The 18,688-nt window shown below is 37.0% G+C and overlaps 1 protein-coding gene across 1 annotated transcript in view; it reads left to right on the forward strand.

Moving 5' to 3' along the window:
* The first annotated feature begins 1,004 nt into the window (after positions 1-1,004).
* Positions 1,005-18,688, forward strand: part of KCNK2 (potassium two pore domain channel subfamily K member 2) — an 86,669-nt gene continuing 68,985 nt past the window's right edge. The window contains exon 1 of the mRNA XM_058165404.1: positions 1,005-1,260. Within this exon, the coding sequence (XP_058021387.1) occupies positions 1,072-1,260 (189 nt within the window). The 5' untranslated portion in view covers positions 1,005-1,071. The remainder of the gene's footprint in view (positions 1,261-18,688) is intronic.

Below are 18,688 nucleotides of genomic sequence, written 5' to 3' on the forward strand. Positions count from 1 at the left end.
TTTACTTTGACTATGAGGTTCATTCAGAGAAAAGTTAAATGAGAAGGAAGGACTACATTGGATATTGCCAATATCTTAATGACTTGAAAGGTAATAATATATATCTTCGCTGCACATGTTGTTTTTGGCAATAATGATAAGGAATGTTGGGACAATGCATCAGGACATTATATCAATAACAGTGTCAATGCATCAATAGGCAGCTGCAAATAAGAGAGGAAGGGAAGACTTTTATATGAGCTAGCATCTTATGGACCAAATTATCTAAAAATGTAATTCTGGCATTTTTTGGTTCGTTGTTGATTCTCAGATATGGGCAGAAATTTTGCAGCCCAGTTTCTTTAAAGGGCTTTCACTTAATAATATCAGTTGGTGATACTCTAATAAATAATAGTTAAAGAATTTCCATGAGAAAAAATAGAGTTGGATTATTAACACATTAATGATAGGCACATCATGTGTGAAGTTTCTGATATATGGTGCATGCATGCACAATGTGTATACATATATACATAAAAGTATCTGTTTTAATTAATATTCAGCATCATTGGCAATATTTAAAGTAGATCAGGATTTGGAAAGCAATGTGATAATCTGATAAAATATTAATTGGAAATTGTATCTTCAAATAATCAATATTGCATCATTAGTTTTACAGCCAGTAATTTGCATGATATTTGGGCAATAGATCTGGTAATAAAGTTACATGAGACTGTGGAAAAGAAAACGTAATAATTTTATCACAACAGATTGCTGCAACCCTTGATCCATAATAAGTTATTCAACAGGTAGAAAGTTGAATTCATTTCTAGGGCTACCATCTCTGAACTTAAATTAGAACAATTAGTAGCTTATCTTTCTCCTTGTCTAACAAGGAAAATACCAAGATAAGCACTGATAGGTGTTTTAAAAATTAACATTCTGTTTCTTTTCCACCCCTTTTTATTAGTGGCGGCACCTGACCTGTTGGACCCCAAATCTGCCACTCAGAACTCCAAGCCACGGCTGTCATTTTCTACCAAGCCCACTGTACTTGCTTCACGCGAGGAAAGTGATACAACTATTAATGTGATGAAATGGAAGACAGTATCAACCATTTTTCTAGTTGTGGTTTTGTATTTAATTATTGGAGCTACTGTATTCAAAGCCCTGGAGCAGCCACATGAAACCAGCCAGAGAACAACTATTGTGATCCAGAAGCAAATGTTTGTGTCACAGCATGCCTGTGTGAATGACACCGAACTAGAAGATCTAATTCAGGTAATTTCCTATACTGAAATGTGTTCTTGCTATATATTTAAATAAATTTTTGGCACAGTAATTTGAGTTACGTTGTAATGTATAAAAAGCATTGCTAATCCCAATTTGGTTACTAGGCTTGCATTCAACACAATCTTTCCATTAAATGCTACTCTTGTGTTTCCTAAATCGCTATTCATTGGCAGATGTAATCCAGTGAACTTCTGTTATATTGGGTCAGTTGCAAACTGATTTACTTGGAAAACAAGACAGAAAATATTATTTCTGGGCAAAAGTGAGGGGATTTTGGTTTTAACATCTCACTTTTTACTTGGATATTTATATTCATTCTTTACTTCTTCTCTGCTACTTAGACTACCACTATTACATGGAAAACAGTGCCAAATCATTATACTAAGAGTCCCATATATGTTATTTTAAAATATTCTTGCAAAGTTTACATTATGTTCTCATGTTGTGATTGGATTCATCATAGAAACTTACGTTTTTCTTGTTTTTTAGAAACTTGTCATCTGTTTCTACTAACCTGTCATCTTTTATGATTACTTTATTCTGCTTGAAAACACACTATGTTGAGGACAAGAGCTCAGTTGCTCATTCATAGCAAGATCAGTTTTGCTTCAGTGATGGTGTTTCCTTGTATGATTGAACATATAAACATTATTTCAGAACTTTTTTCAGAAAGATTTCTTGCTCCTAGTACATTATTAATGCACTGTTTAGAATAAAATGGAATACTTTATTGGCAACGTGTGATTAGACACATGAGGAATTTGTCTCCAGTGCAAATGCAAGCTCTCAGTGTACATGCAAAGCAACAGGGTGAAAATAATCATAATAATGATACCAATAAAGTGGGTAATGAAGAAAATGAGAAGGATAATAATACTACTACAGCCATACAATGTGGGGTCTGTAGATATTTTCTCAATATTCCTTCTGAACCAAATTATAACATTTGTCTTTAAAATAAATTTAATAATAAATAAATTATATATATACACACAAACACACACACACACACACATATAATTACATATATAATATAATTATATATATAATATGTATAATTTACTTTATATATATATATAATATAATTATATATATAATATGTATAATTTACTATATATATATATATATATATATATATATATATTTGTTTTCTGAGGTTTTCACGGGTGTTTGTATATAGGTCTTTGGTTGTTCGGGTTTTCTCCCGTGTAAAATTGGAAGTGTCTTGGCGACGTTTCGGCGAAGTCTCATTCGTCATCTTCAGGCTTCAGCTTCGTGCTTCTGGGAGCAATGTGTGATCGCAGCTGTTTCTTCCTTTTAACTGCTAGTGGGGGTTTGAACTGATTGGGTGGGAGCTTGGCTGTGCTCTGATTGGATGGGGTTTTTTCTGTGCTCTGATTGGCTGGGGGTGTGTCCTGTGTTGGTGGGGGCTTGGTTGTGCTCAGTCTAGTCTGTGCTGCAGGGGGATTTGAGCTGGTGAGCTGCATAGCTGTTGTTTGGCTTTGTGGTCGTGCTACATCTTCATAGTGGGTGTCAGTCTGCTGCATGAATGGATTGGAGGGGTTTGAAATGGCTAATGTTGCATATAAGTTGTAAAATATAAGTTGTAGGTCTTTGGTTATTCGGGTTTTCTCCCGCGTAAAATTGGAAGTGTCTTGGTGACGTTTCGACAAAGTCTCATTCGTCATCTTCAGTCTTCAGCTTCGTGCTTCTGGGAGCAATGTGTGATTGCAGCTGTTTCTTCCTTTCAAACCCCCACTAGCAGTTAAAAAGGAAGAAACAGCTGCAATCACACATTGCTCCCAGAAGCATGAAGCTGAAGACTGAAGATGACGAATGAGACTTTGTCGAAACGTCGCCAAGACACTTCCAATTTTACGCGGGAGAAAATCCGAATAACCAAAGACCTACATACAAACACCCACAAAAACCTCAGAAAACAAATAATATAAGTTTATTATATAATTTATATCATTATAAAATAACATAAATAAAGCACAATGTATGCATTATGCTTCAGCAAATTGGCAAATAGCTGCTTCAAAATGAGGAATAATTGGCTGAAGCAATCATACAAGTTCAAAAATGCTGAATTTTATTTATATATATTGTCAAGAGAAAAATAGATTGGTGGAAACATCCATGATGAATCCAGGCTTCTTTTCCCTTCTTGCTAGAAAATTTCTCTAAGCAAAAGATACATCTAAATATTCTCAAGTTAAAACCCCATCAATCCACATTTCATAATGATATTTTTTTATATTACTTCACCTTTCGTGGATAACAGGTCATCCATGATCCTGATAGATCACTTTGAATTTTGCTGACACGGGTAAAACTACTCACAAGATTAATTTAAAAAAGATTAAGTCAGCTCATTCCTAGACCAGTAGTCTTATCTAGCAGAGAAATCCAAAGCTATTAGCTACATTTTAAAACAAATGTGACTATATAAAACTGACCGATATAGCTATTTAAATTTATCATGAATCTCAACCTTTGATGGCACTTAAAAGGTAACTTCCTGAAGCTCTGTTCCTTATCAACCACTCAAAAGACAAAACAAAATCTTTAAATCAGGGGTGTCCAATCTTGACAACTTTAAGATCTGTGGACTTCAATTCCCAGAATTCCCCAGCCAGCCCCCACCAGCTGCCAATTCTCAGAGTTGAATGAGAGGATCACATCTATCAAAGTACCCACCATCTCTGTGCTGTGCTAATATACTTGTTCCCTCTGGAACAAGATTCCCCCCTGAGATGTGGATAGATCTGGTGACCCCCTCACTTCATTTGGTTTACCATCTTTATCTTTTATTGGTATTAGTTTAATTTATTTGATTGTTCTGAGCCACCCACAGCTGTTCAAGGTTGGGCAGCAAGCAAGTTTAATAAATATAATGTACCCAACAATGTGAAATCACAGCTGCAGTCTTTAGCTCTGTTGGCCTTTATAAGGATCTTCTCAAGAACCTATCTTGTGGTAATGTATCAGCATAATATATCCAAACAGTGTGGCCTTTTTTAATTGATGTGCAGATCTTCTAAGGTTTTTCTTTTTTGTATGGCACCTATTGTGTCACCACAGGACCCACCACATGATCAACTGTCTACTGTATTTGCCATAATCTTTCAACTTTGATTTTCAAAGCTTGATACTTAGTAATCCTTTCCGATTCTTTGTGTTCTGTTATATTATATCCTGGTATTATTACCACATCAATTATCCACACTTTTGGTTTTCAAACACAGTTAAATCCGGTGTGCTATGTGCCAAGACTTTTATCAGTTTGTATTTGGAAAGCCTACAATATTCTAATTTGCTAATTTTTAACCACTGTTTCAACTATATGTTCCTACCAGTTTTTGGTTACGGCACATGATGCTTTTTATAGATGTTCCAGTAAATAATTTTGGCAACTGTGGCATTATCATTAATATTATTATGGTTGATCACAGAGTGATCAGAGTATTTAGATTGGATTTGGCATTTGATCCACTTGCCAAGTCCTTCTCAAGGACCCATAATCATCAGATGTTATTTGATGGTGTTAAAGATATCATTGCATAATGTAAGCTGTTCCCAGTGAAGCTGCATTTTGAAATTGAATGATAGGGATTCTGTCAGTGCTGATGGTATTCATGTAGTGCTCCAAATGATTTGGGATTGCACCCAAGACACCTATTATTATCGGTACTATCTTTGCTTTCTTTTGCCATTGTCAGTCTACTTCTATTTTTTCTCTTCTGTTCTGCTGTCCCCAGGTACTGCCATGTCGGTTATCCAGACTTTCTTTTGCCTTTCTTACTTTATTAGGCTTGGGGTATTATGAGGCAGGTGCTTGTCTGCTTGTATTCTAAGTCCCAGACTTCGCATCTTCCATTTTTTATTAATTTCTTTATTTTGTGGTCCCACCAGTTCTTGCTTGCAAAGAACAGTATTTCTTGCATATATGAAGTTGCTACTTTTTCAGGTTTTTGTGGTCAGTCTGTGCTATCTTCTTGCAAAGGCTAACTATGTGGTCCATTGTCTTTTCAGTTTTTTTTTTTTAGATGTGGCATTTGCTGTCTGTTGCTGTCTACTTGCATAGATGTGTTCTTAAGGCTTGGCCTTATGCAGCCACAATTAGCCCCTCTTCAACTCTACTGCTCTTAGTCTTTGCCAGGTCTTGTTATCTGTTTCCCACTGGTTTTTTTTTTAATACACTGGCCATATAATACACTGGCAATATAATAATGTCTCTTTCCTATTCTGCAGTTGGTCTTTCTTGTAGGCCAGTTTGGTCTCTCCAATACTCACCAATCCTTCATGGTATATTAGCTTCAATGCCTCTTCTTCACTGTCCTTTAGATAGTCTCCCTGTGTTCTTTTTTCTTGTTCAACTGTCTGGGTATATTTGCAACATTGCTACATTATCGTTATGTTATTATTATGGTTGATTGCATAGTTAGTCACATGTTTAGACTGGATTTGGCCTTTTTATTCACTTATTGAACTCTTCCCAAGGATCTGGGATTATAATATATTAATAATAATACATTATGGTTTGTCAATTATTAATATAAACCCTGAGATTGTCATCTATAAGGAGTTGACATAATTATCCCCTCCTTGGAAATAAAACCCACCCAGATATTCTAAAGGAACTTTTGTGAATGTCTGTAAAGTTTGATTTTTCCATTAAGTTTTGGAGGCAGAGTTGTGCCTGTTGTGACTATTCTTCTACATGAGTTATTCTGTGGTTCTGTATGGTTAGACTTTCAGTTTATGTGTAGTTATATTGTAATCTACATTTTTTTAGTTTTGATATTGATTGTGTTGCTGATTATATTATATTTATCTTGTCTACTTCTTTTCCCAAGGTATGAAAGTTGGGGGAATTTACACTCCTCAGAGCTGATGTGGTTAGAATGCTTAAAAGTCCTGTAAAATGAATGGGCAAATGAATGGATGAGTGTATGTTATCCAGGAAGGCAGTGTCTACCTGTTTGATTCAAATAATGCTGTCCAGCTTAACTGCTCTGCTTCTTTTCATTGTAGGCAAATGACTCTATTCCATCTGATTATGGTGCTCTCTGCAGGAATGCCTCTTCCCCCTCCAGTCACTTTCTTTCATGGAAGTCCAGGAGTTTAAGGTTATGATGCAGAAAAGCTTTCTGATGAAAGTCTGCAAAGTGGCTGAACTACTATTAAGAAACACACAATTAGGAATAGAAGAGTTATAAATGTGATTAAATAGATGTGCTTAGTTCAAGATCTTAGATATCAACTTTCCAAGGCACTTTTTCACCATAACCATTGAAAGGAAAGCTAGTGATTAATTAGTATGATGAGACTGACTCAGGCACTGGTATTTTGGAAAAAGAAAGTGCCAGTTGTGTCACAGAGATATCATAAGTATCCAGTTGATCTGCCTTGGAAGTAGGGATGCTTCAAGCTTTGCTTATATATTTGTATAAAGTATTTAATCTGTAAGACTCTGGGGGAAGATTTAGACCAGCGGTTCTCAACCTGTGGGTCGGGACCCTGTTGGGGGTCGAATGACGATTTGCCAGGGGTCGCCTAAGACCATCGAAAATATGGGAAGTATACTTGCGAGTCGAAGAATCGCGCTCCAATTGTTGACTCCACAAGCCAGCTGCAGGCTCTTCAAATCGCTAGCCGAATTCGGCTTCAGGCGCGATGAATTAAAAAAGAGAGAAATCTTTGCCCTGATGTCTCCCTCTCAAGCCAGCTGCAATCACTCCCAATCACTAGCCTAATCTGGCTTCAGGCGCAATAAACTTAATAGGGGAGGAGTCTCCGCTTTAATGCATCCGTCCTCAAGGCAATCGCAAGCAGTTCAGATCACTAGCCAATACGGCTTCAGGCGCGATAAATTCAAAACAAAAATAATTTTATGGTTGGGGTCACCACATCGTGGGAAATTGTATTAAAGGGGTCGCCACATCGTGGGGAATTGTATTAAAGGGGTCGCAGCACTATAAAGGTTGAGAACCACTGACTTAGACAGAGGTTTGAGCTTGTTGCTTGGCTCCCAGATGTTTCATTATCAGACTAGGTAATATATTCAGTGGGTTTTTTTGTGAAGTGTCTTGTTAATATAGACCCTGGGTGGTCGGATGGTCTTGTGACTGGTTGAGTCCCAGGATTGGTTGAATCATAAGACTGGATCAAAAGGCTGGATCACAAAGACAAGACAATTCACCCCAAAATCCCACTGAAGATGTTATCTAGTTTGGTAACGAAACATCTAGGAGGAAAGCAGCAAGCTCGGCCTAAGTCAACTACAAACTACAAATATTCTCTACAATTTCTAACTCTGGATGAAGAAGTTATATAACAGGTTTAAAAAAGAATAATGGAGTAGTTTGTATATGAATCCCAGAATTAAAACTGAAATTATTGTTGACAGGTAAACATGATAAATATGTTGCAGCTGAGGTTGAAATGCAAAGGATTCAATCTATAATTGTTAGTCTCTATGTTCCAAAGGAATATAAAACAAAGTTTTTTTAATCATCTTATGAATTAATTATGTTTTTATATGAAAACTGATGTATCATGAGAGACTGGAGGACTGGAATGGGGTCAGTCTTCCACAACTTGAGAAAACTTCAGATAAAGAAATTAAATTTAACCAAGGCAAATTACCAAAATCTGTTTTTATGGACTCTTGGAGACAGAGATAATGACAGATGCAAATATTACATGTCAGATTAAATTTCAACAATTATCTATGCTAACTGTGAGAGAAATTGAGACAAAATTGAAATATGTGAATGAGAAGAATTCTGAATTTGCAAATAAATCTGAGAAATGGTTGGCTGAGAAAGGAAAGAGAAAAGAAAATGATGTTGAAAATAAGATAAGGACAATGCAAATATATAGAAAATTGACTGACTATTATTCTAATTTGTATAAAACACAAGATACTCATTTAGGAACAAATGGAGGAATAACTTAGCAAGACAAAATTTACCAAAACTTTCAAAATCCCAGAGATAGATTGTGTCCTGTATCTACAATGGATATTTTGGAAGTTATAAAAATATTTTGCAGGTGACATCACACTGCTTATTGAAACAAAGGGGTACTTGCAAGAAATGTCCATCAGTTTAGATAATAATGCCAACAAATTGGCTCAGATATAAATTTTGAGAAGACTAAGTTCATGAAAATTGGAAGCTCTCAGTATAATATGCTTATAACAGACTGTGACCAGGCTATAGAACAAATACAAAAATTTACTTATCTTGACAGTATTATATCTATCGATGGGAGTACAGATAAGGATATTAAGTATCAAATTGGAATGGCAGTGGCCGTGTTTCAATGCATGTACCAAGTCAGACTTACACCAGCCATAAATATTACCATAAAGATAAAACTCTTTAAGAGTGTTGTACCAACTGCAATATATGCTTGTGAAACATGGCAGAGTACAACCAAGATGATTACATAGTTAAATGTTTTCCAAAAATGCTCCTTGAGAAGAATCCTCGGTGTCTCATATCACGATCCCATCACTAATAAAGAGGTGCTACAAAGATCAGATTTAGATCTGATCTAAACACCTAGAACACCTATCAAGAACTGTGAATGAACATTGAATGCGAATTGTTGGTTATATCTTACATACACTTAAAGACTGGCATCCCAGAATTGCACTATGTTGGATACTTCATGGAAGAAAGAGGAAAAGAGGCTGGCCTCAGAAAACTTGGTTCCAACACTTAAGAAGTTTTTAAGATAATGAATTCCCTTGGAATGAGGTTGAAGATGCTGCAAATGATGAAAACCAAAACACTTGCTGCCCAATGTGCTCTGCACAGGACATGATGATGATGATATGATGATAAAAATATTAAAACAGGGAGGTCACCAGGTTTGGATGGACTACCAGTTTTGAAGATCAACTTTTGCAACCACTTCAGAAATAATGAATTCTATTTTACAAGGAGATGCAATGCCAACATCTTGGAAAAAAGTCAATATTATATTGTTACCAAAGGCAGGACAAAATTTAACTTCTATTAAAAAATATAGACCAATTTCTTTATCGAAGAAGGATTACAAAGTTTTTTCATTAACTTTAACAGGCAAGACTGAAAAGTTTTTACAAGAGTTTATTTAGGAAGATCAATGTGGATTTCCACCTAAAAGACAATTAAAAGACAACATGAGAACTATACTGGATATAATGTAATATTTATAACAACATAATGATAAACAAGTCTTATTAAAAGTTTTAGTTGTTGAAAAAGCTTTTAATAAGCTGAACTGCTTCTTGTTTAAAGTTCTGGAAGTTTTTGGTGAGAATTTTCTTCATGGAATCAAGTTGATATATACATCTCAAAAGGCTTGAATTACAGTTAGAGGTAATTTGACTAAACCGTATGATATCCAAAAGGACACAAGACTCTGTCCCCTTTGTTGTTTGTTTTGATTCTCAAAGTTTTGAATAGATACATTAGACAAGGTGAAAATACAATGGGTCTAAAAATTTAAAAAATGAGACCTTTAAATTGAAAGCTTTTGCTGATGATTTGGTTTTGATCTTACTGGACAATCTGAAGGGGATTGAATCTTTATTGATGAAACTGATTTTTTCTTTGGTGAAAAAATTGAAAGATATTGGCATATTAGCAGGTTTTAAGAGTAATAAATAGAAAACAAAGTTGTTGGTTAAAAGTATGACTATGCAAAATTAAGATATTCTGATGAAGAAATCTATTTCAAAATTGAGAAAAAGGTTAAATATTTGGTTGTTACTTTGTCTAATATAAATTGTTCAGAGTTGTTGTTTCAAAATAACTATGTCAAAGTATAGAATGGAGTTTAAAATGATATGCTGATATGGAAAGCATTGTAATTTTGGGAAGAATTTGTGTGATTAAAATAAATGTTTTACTTATAATGTTATTTTTATTCCTGACTATACTCATACTGATAACTGATTTACCATTTAAGCATTGGCAATAAATGGGTTCTTGAGCCAGCATGGCTGGGTAATGATGAAGAAAAAAGATAAATCACAATTATAAATGTAGATAAAGCTGGTGTATTGGAAAGTTTTTACACAAGGTGTTTTCGTTAGGAAAAGATTATGTGATTGGTCTAAAACTTTGCTACTGCTACAGCTTGGGATCCAAGCAGTGGTTCAGTCAACATCAATTTAACTACTGTATGAACTGAATCAGTGACAATGTTCATATCTACCAGAGTAATGATCAATTAAAAGAATTTTGAGGAAGTTAGATTTTCAAGCTCACCTTTTCTTATAAAGTAGTAATTATTCAGGAAGGTAGAAGTAACACAAATAAATTTGTGATTAATTTTGAATGGTGACAATGTTGGCACTCCCATAATTAAGTCTAAAGTCAGCAAACTGTAAAATATGCTGCATGTGTTCTTATTTTAGATTCAAATAAGATGAAATATAAAATACTATTAAATTACAATGAATGTAATTATACCACAGCCTCTATATATCTTGTTGTCTATATTTCTGGACCACAGAAATTCCCAGAGCACCACTGATGGCAGCTATAATTCAAACTATCTTGAAAATATCAGGTTAGGATATTGTTACATGCTGATTTGAATTATAGGTAGTCATCGACTTACAACCATAATTAAGCACAACATTTATGTTGCTAAGTGAGAGTTGTTAAGTGACTTTTGCCCCATTTTTAGGACTTTCCTTGCCACATTCGTTAAGTGATTCACTGCAATTGTGAAGATAATTACTCAGTTGTTAAGTGAATTTGGCTTTCCCATTGACTTTGGTTAGCAGTAGGTTGCAAAAGGTGATCATAAATCCTAAATATGAGCCAGTTGCCAAACATCTGAATTTTGATCACATGACCAGTCATCTGATTTGAATTGACCATTGCCTGTCCAGTAAAACTCACTGATGCAAAGGATATTTAGATTCACACTAATCATTTCCCTTTTTGCAATTTAAAGTTTCCCAAGGGTGAAACTCTTTCATCATGGGCCCCATCAATGGTTGGGCTTCCTGAAGACTTTCCTCCAACAATGTCATAAAGTCTACTAAAAGCTAGCTTTTGCTCTTCTCCAGTAGCTTTCAGGCTATCATCCAGCCTGGAGGGTCCTCTGTTGGTATCCATATCTGAATCACTGAGTTATTGCCATAAAGTATTCTGGTGAGATTTTTTACAAGGTAGTTCACCATTGCTTTCCCTCCCCATTTATCCAGGCTTGGGAATGGCATATGGTTGATGAATCAACCATATGGCTGGGTTGAACAACTAATTAGAAATAATAATAACCCTTCCAGGTAGCAATTCTATCATACATAATACACAGCTGTTATTTGTGGTGAATCTGGATGCATTTCTTTGTGACAATGACATAACACATTTCTTCAGTAGTCAAGCACTGTTTATTTATTTCCTGAACACTGTTTTCATTATGAACAATTATCCTAAATTTGAGTTAATTGTATGGGTTCACTACTATTTCTATAGTGCAGAGCTACAGGATAAACAATGGATAATTAACTGATTTTAGAAATTGGAATGGCACCCACATTTAGGATAGCATCAAAATATGCCAGCTAGGATTGTATTGAAATACTCCTACTTTTATGGAGGATAAGAAAGAAATAATTGTTAATTCTTATCTTTTAGGTACACTACCCTATTCTACATGATTAGCATTTTAGCATCATCCTTTTAGATTTATCTTTCTGAAGGTGCGCTTCACTTGTAAAAAGCTATTCTGCTTCTCTGTTTTGTTGTAGGTTCTGTCTGTCAATGCTTTAGCCTCTAAATATCTGAAGACACTAAAGCAGGGGTAGTCAACTTTTTTATACCTACCGCCCACTTTTGTATCGCTGTTAGTAGTAAAATTTTCTAACCGCCCACAGGTTCCACAGTAATGCACCGTGTATCGTCATCTGCGCATGCCTCTTGCGCATCGTGGATTGGGTTTGGGGGGGGGCACCGGCTACCAGCTCTGCTTGTCTGTTACAGCTGGGTGGTGTGGGGGGAGATGCACGAGCTATTCTGGGATGAGGCTCTTTTGTTTGCAGTCGCACTATAGTGCTACTTAGTTTCACTTACGTAACGTGAACTAAACTTATGTGATACAAATAGTATATTTTTAGAAATTTAAATTGTCACAGGGAATTTTATGAAAACCTAATGAAAATATTTTTGAATAATGCTATGAAAATTTTTTAAAAAGTCAATTAAATTAAAAGAAAGGAAAATGCTTCAGTATCGGACAAAACCCCTACTGCCCACCATGAAAGCTGGAACGCCCACTAGTGGGTAATAGGGACCAGGTTGACTACCATTGCACTAAAGGGACTATTATTTTTTTTTTACCATGTTCATTCCGGGGCAAAGAGTTTGCATTTTTCATACTCATCCCCATATGTACAACTATGAAAGTCAATTTCAGCAGTGAAAGCTTTGTGTATTACTTGGACCCTTTAATAAACACAGACAGCAATCTTTTGTAAATGTTATATTGCCCTTTTATAGGTTTCATTGAGTGATCAAAACTGGGGGAGTGGTTTTTGAAAAAGAAGATCAAGTTTGTTCCACAGTTCTTTTTATTAGGAATAATTCCAGATTGCACTGTTATAGAGACAAAACTGATTTTGAACTTAATAACTGCTGCAAGACTATTGATTGCACAATATTGGAAGAAAGAAGACTTACCTACAATTGGAGAATGGATTAGTAAAGTATCAAATTTAGCAGAAATGGCAAAAATTTCTGCCTACTTGAAAGACTGTACACAAGAAAAATATATTTTGGAATGGAGGAAGTGGATTGATTATATTCAAAATAAGTATCAGATTAAAAAATATCAATTAGTTTTTGAGTGAAGTTAGGAATTGCTATGTATTAGTTTAAGAAAGAAGGGAATTGATAGTGTGATGGTGTGAAATGGAATATGTTTTATGTTATATTTTAGATTATGTTTGTTAGTTACAATACCCTGTATTCTGTTCTGGGAAGTCTCGGGGGGGGGGAGGGGAGAAATGGGGGGGGGGAAAGGGGAAGATTATAAATTGATTGGTTGCCATTGTACAGGAATAATGGTAGAATTAAACAAGTTGGAATGGTGTAAAGTCGGGACTGCTCGGTAACCACTCCCGAAGGGAAAGGGTAAGGAAAGAGGAGTAAAGAAGGAAGAAAGTAGGTAGGTAGGTGGGTAGGTAGGAAAGAAGGGAGGGAGAAGAAAGGATAGGAGGAGAAGAAGAAGGAGAAGATAGAGGGTTAGAAAGGATGGTAGTGAGAAGTGGGAAAGAGGTGGGGAAGTAGGAAAGCGAGGAGAAGGATGGTGGGGAAAGTTGAAGAAGGATGAGAAGGGAAGAAAGGATTAAGGGAGGGAGTGGCGGTCGAGCAGCCCTGATTGAGTATAATTTGAGTATAGGATTGATTGTTGGATAAGTGATTGTATTGTACACTGGTCAAATTGTGGGAATTATTATGGAAAATAAAAATTTTGATTAAAAAAAAAAAAACCTGGGGGAGTGGTGCGGTGGCCTAGAGGTGGCGTTCTCACCTTACAATCATGAGGCTGTGAGTTCAATCCTAGGTGGAGGTAGATATTTCTCCCTCTGGGCACAATGAGAATATATCTGCTGTGAACTCCGCATTGGCTACAGGAAGGATATCCGGCCAGTAAACACTCAGCTCCATTCAGTTCCCACAACTCGACTCCGAAGCAAGGGATTATGGGATCATTAAAAGACAAAAAATAAAATAAAATTGAGTGATCAAAATTGGGAAGTTATTTGCAAACATATCATGCCATTTTTTCTCTCCTTTGGACTAAATATGTTCTTACTAAGCTAGTTATCAGCTTGCGGAAAGGTTACATTATTTAAAAATCTTGTTCATGAAAGTTTTGCCTATGTTTTCTTGCTAGTTGTATCTTTGTTTGTTTGTTTTGTCTCAAGGGCACAGACTCCTTTGCACAGTAGGCTAATAAAATGCATGGTGACAACAAGCCAATCATGCTGGATCCACCAACTGAGTCATGATTTAATACTAATGTAGTTGGTTACCACTGGAATGAATTAGGCCAGAATATTGTTCTGAAATCAGAAATATGAAGAGCTGAAGGAGTTGACCATTTAAGGCTACAAGAAGTTTGACACCACACTAGTTTCCCAAGAAGTTTTATGTTAACAGGGTGCTCAATCATATTGCCACATATATCAGAAATTAAATGGTTTAATGGGCTATTAAATGTTATAAAGTGACAAAATACATTTGTAAAATCACACAATCAAAATAGAGTGTCATGCAATGGATCCAAAGTGAGGCAGAATTGCATGAATGATTTTCATTTCTGGACATTGAAAGATGTGGTTGGTGACCTGTAAGGCCTGGATAATACAGTACTGGAAGCCCATAATAAAATACAAGTTATTTTATAAAGTGGTATTGGTATCTTATAAAATAGTAAAACTTATAAAGTGTATTGATCTAATGCATTATGATACTCATACTTCTACTCAGTAGGAAGAATGTCATCATTTATGGTATTGAGATCAGAAATATTGCCACCAAAAAATGAAAGATTTGATATGAAGCATCAAGTTTGCTAAATGAAACACAAATCCATTTTCAATTGCTAAAGGAATGTGCACATTATTTTGTTATACAATTTGATTAATAAATAAATCACTCTTTAGTTAATCCCTTGTTGTCTTTTACAGTGATACTGAAATAATATTAAATACTGTGGATATTACTTATTATAACTTTACCTGAAATGAAATATTTTATAACACATACAAGTGTTGTTTGGGAAGTGTGTAACTGTTTATTTCCTGAATTAATTTGTGTACTAGATGGCAGTTATTATAAAATAACTTAAAGTCATTAAATTTAAGTCATTAAGTGACTTAAATGACTCTTAATATGGCGGTACAATTCTACAGTAAAATATAAGCAAAGCAGCATTGTTTAAGTTAAGATATGTATGTCAGGATACACTTTTTAAAAATAAAGCAACTTTTTTTTTAAAAAAAATATTTTCTCTACAATTTTTTCTCAAATGGTTTCACAGGTACTCTTCCTCTGGGGAAAAAAAAGTTACGAAATGCAGTAATGAATGCAATAGATTGATGGACCCATGCAAAACTAGGGGCGATCTTGAACAAGCTGATCCATTCATCCTTACCAGATTCTATCTCTTCACCTGTTTCCCCAGCTCAGTCCTTACTCTTAGTGAGGAGCTTCCCTTGCTTCTCACAGATTTATTTATTTATTATTTATTTATTTATTCATACTTTTATACCGCCCTATCTCCCTAGGGACTCAGGGCAGTGTACAGCCATATAAAAAACACATAAATATACAAAGTAAAACATTAATCTAAAAAACTTATTAAATAGGCCAAATATTTAAAATAGACATATAAATAATAAAACCCGGTTAAAATTTAGTTTTAAAATTTTAAAAATATTAATAAAGCCCCAAATTAAAATTTGACACTATTATGCCAGTCCCGCTTGAATAAATAGGTGTGTTTTGAGCTCACGACGGAAGGTTCGAAGATCAGGCACTTGACGTAAGCCAGGGGGAAGTTCGTTCCAGAGCGTCGGTGCCCCCACAGAGAGGGCCCTGCTCCTGGGGCCACCAGCCGACACTGTTTGGCGGACGGCACCCTGAGAGACCCTCTCTGTGAGAGCGTCTGGTCGGTGGGAGGCATAAGGTAACAGCAGGCGGTCTCGTAAGTACCCGGGTCCTAAGCCATGGAGCGCTTTAAAGGTGGTAACCAAAATCTTGAAGCGCACCCAGAAAACCACAGGAAGCCAGTGCAGGCTACGGAGTAGTGGTGTTACGTGGGAGCCACGAGCGGCTCCTGTTACCACTCACGCAGCCGCATTCTGGACTAACTGTAGCCTCCGGGTGCACCTCAAGGGCAGCCCCATGTAGAGAGCATTGCAGTAATCCAACCTATATGTAACCAGAGCGTGAGTGACCGTGCATAAGGCATCCCGGTCAAAGAAGGGACGCAACTGGCGGACCAAGCGAACTTGGTAAAAGGCCCTCCTGGAGACGGCCGCCAGATGTTCATCAAAGGACAGCCGTCCACCAGGAGGACGCCCAAGTTGCGAACCACCTACTTTGGGGCCACTAACTCGCCCCGAACAGTCAGCCGCGGATGCAGCTGACTGTACCGGGGTGCCGGCATCCACAGCCACTCCGTCTTGGAGGGATTGAGCTTGAGTCTGTTTCTCCCCATCCAGGCCCGTACAGCTTCCAGACACCAGGACAGCACTTCGACCGCTTCGTTGGGGTGGTCCGGGGTGGAAAGGTACAGCTGAGTATCATCAGCGTACAGATGATAACTCACCCCGAAACCACTGATGACCTCACCCAGAGGCTTCATATAGATATTGAACAGGGTAGGCGAGAGAATCGACCCCTGAGGCACCCCACAAGTGAGGCGCCTCGAGGACGACCTCTGCCCCCCCGTCAACACCGTCTGCGACCGGTCAGAGAGATAGGAGGAGAACCACTGATAAACGGTGCCTCCCACTCCCAATCTCTCCAACTGGCGCAGCAGGATACCATGGTCGATGGTATCAAAAGCCGCTGAGAGGTCTAATAGGACCAAGGCAGAGGAGCAACCCCTGTCCCTGGCCCTCCAGAGGTCATCCACCAACGCGACCAAAGCCGTCTCCGTGCTATAACCGGGTCGGAAGCCGGACTGGAACGTGTCTAGATAGACAGTTTCCTCCAGGTGCTGGGGGAGCTGCCATGCAACCACACTCTCTACAACCTTTGCCACAAAGCGAAGGTTGGAGACTGGACGAAAATTTCCCAAAATAGCTGGGTCCAGGGAAGGCTTCTTGAGGAGGGGTCTCACCACCGCCTCTTTCAAGGCGGCGGGGAAAACCCCTTCCATCAAAGACGCATTTATAATCCCCTGGAGCCAGCCTCGTGTCACTTCCTGAGCAGCCAGCACTAACCAGGAAGGACACGGGTAAACATGTAGTTGCATGTAACCTCCCCAGCAACCTGTCCACGTCCTGGACGTGACTATATGCTACAAAGCTTCCCCATGCAAAAAAATAACTCCCCACACCAGGGGTCTCCAACCTTGGTCCCTTTAAGACTTGTGGACTTCAACTCCCAGAGCTGAGAGACTCTGGGAGTTGAAGTCCACAAGTCTTAAAGGGACCAAGGTTGGAGACCCCTGCCCCACACAAAGGAAACAAGCACACACAAGCATCCCTACACAAACAGAAATATTTTAAGAGCAGATACACTCTAATCACATGGAAATACAATCTAGCAAAAAAAGCAAACCAATAAATCTGAGTGGCTGGTGAGACCTTACATTATGTTTAGTTTAACAAAACAGTAAGACTTCAAGCCTAGAAAAATATGATTGAATATACATTTGAGTAGATTATGAATACATTGGATTGACTATTACGCAATTTAATACTAGAAAGGATTATACATAGCATATCCTCTTATATTTATCATTTTTGTGTTATTCTGTATACAATATCTACAACATTTCCCCTTTTTTTGGAAACAGAACTTTGAAATTAATTGCAGCCATACAGTGCAAAAAATATTAAAAATTGCAGCCTAAACCATTAGCATAAAGGAATGCGAACATATTCTTACTTCTTTGCTTTTATTGTTCTGTTGGCCCTGTTTAAGATTATTCATTCCCTGCTGGAACACTTAACAGGATCCTTATTTTGATAATAAAGTCACTCAAAGTTGCTAAAATCTTGAATCACCATAGATGATCTCAATAGCTATGTCTGGGCAATGTTCTGCATCCATTTCTGGGATTCATTCCAACTTGTGGATTTTGAAAAAGTGGATAGGATGCGATCCACCTAAAAGAAGATAATATGGCAATGGAAGTTTGTGTCCTTATACACTAATACCCTGTAATTTACCTTGGGATGCCTTAGAAGCAGCAACTGATACAGGCTTGCATGCTGATAAGTGGGACCCATCATAATCAATTATTACCTTTACTACAACCACTACATTGGTGAGCAGTAGACTTCTACTTAAAAGTTTGCCTTTTAAAGCCTTAAATACATCAGCTCCCAGCTTTCATGAACAGCTACCTTCTCCAAGTAGAAACTTTTTGCCCGTATCCTTATCCTGAATGGGAAAAAAAAATACAGATTCTTACTGCATAAGAGGTGAAGTTGGTGCTTTATGGAAGGATGTTTTGTGATCTAGGATTATAAAATAGTCTCCGTCTCAGAAATAATCTTGGTTCTCTTTGAAAAAGCAGTTATTCCATTGATTCTTTGGAAATTGATAGGCCCTGCCTGCCTGATTATTGAAAGCAATTATGAGCTTTGAATTCTGGCAGTATATAAATATAAATATAGTAAATACATATAAACTTCTTCAAGGCTGGCTGA

Source organism: Ahaetulla prasina, chromosome 1, assembly GCF_028640845.1.
Source record: "Ahaetulla prasina isolate Xishuangbanna chromosome 1, ASM2864084v1, whole genome shotgun sequence".
Lineage (NCBI taxonomy): Eukaryota > Metazoa > Chordata > Lepidosauria > Squamata > Colubridae > Ahaetulla > Ahaetulla prasina.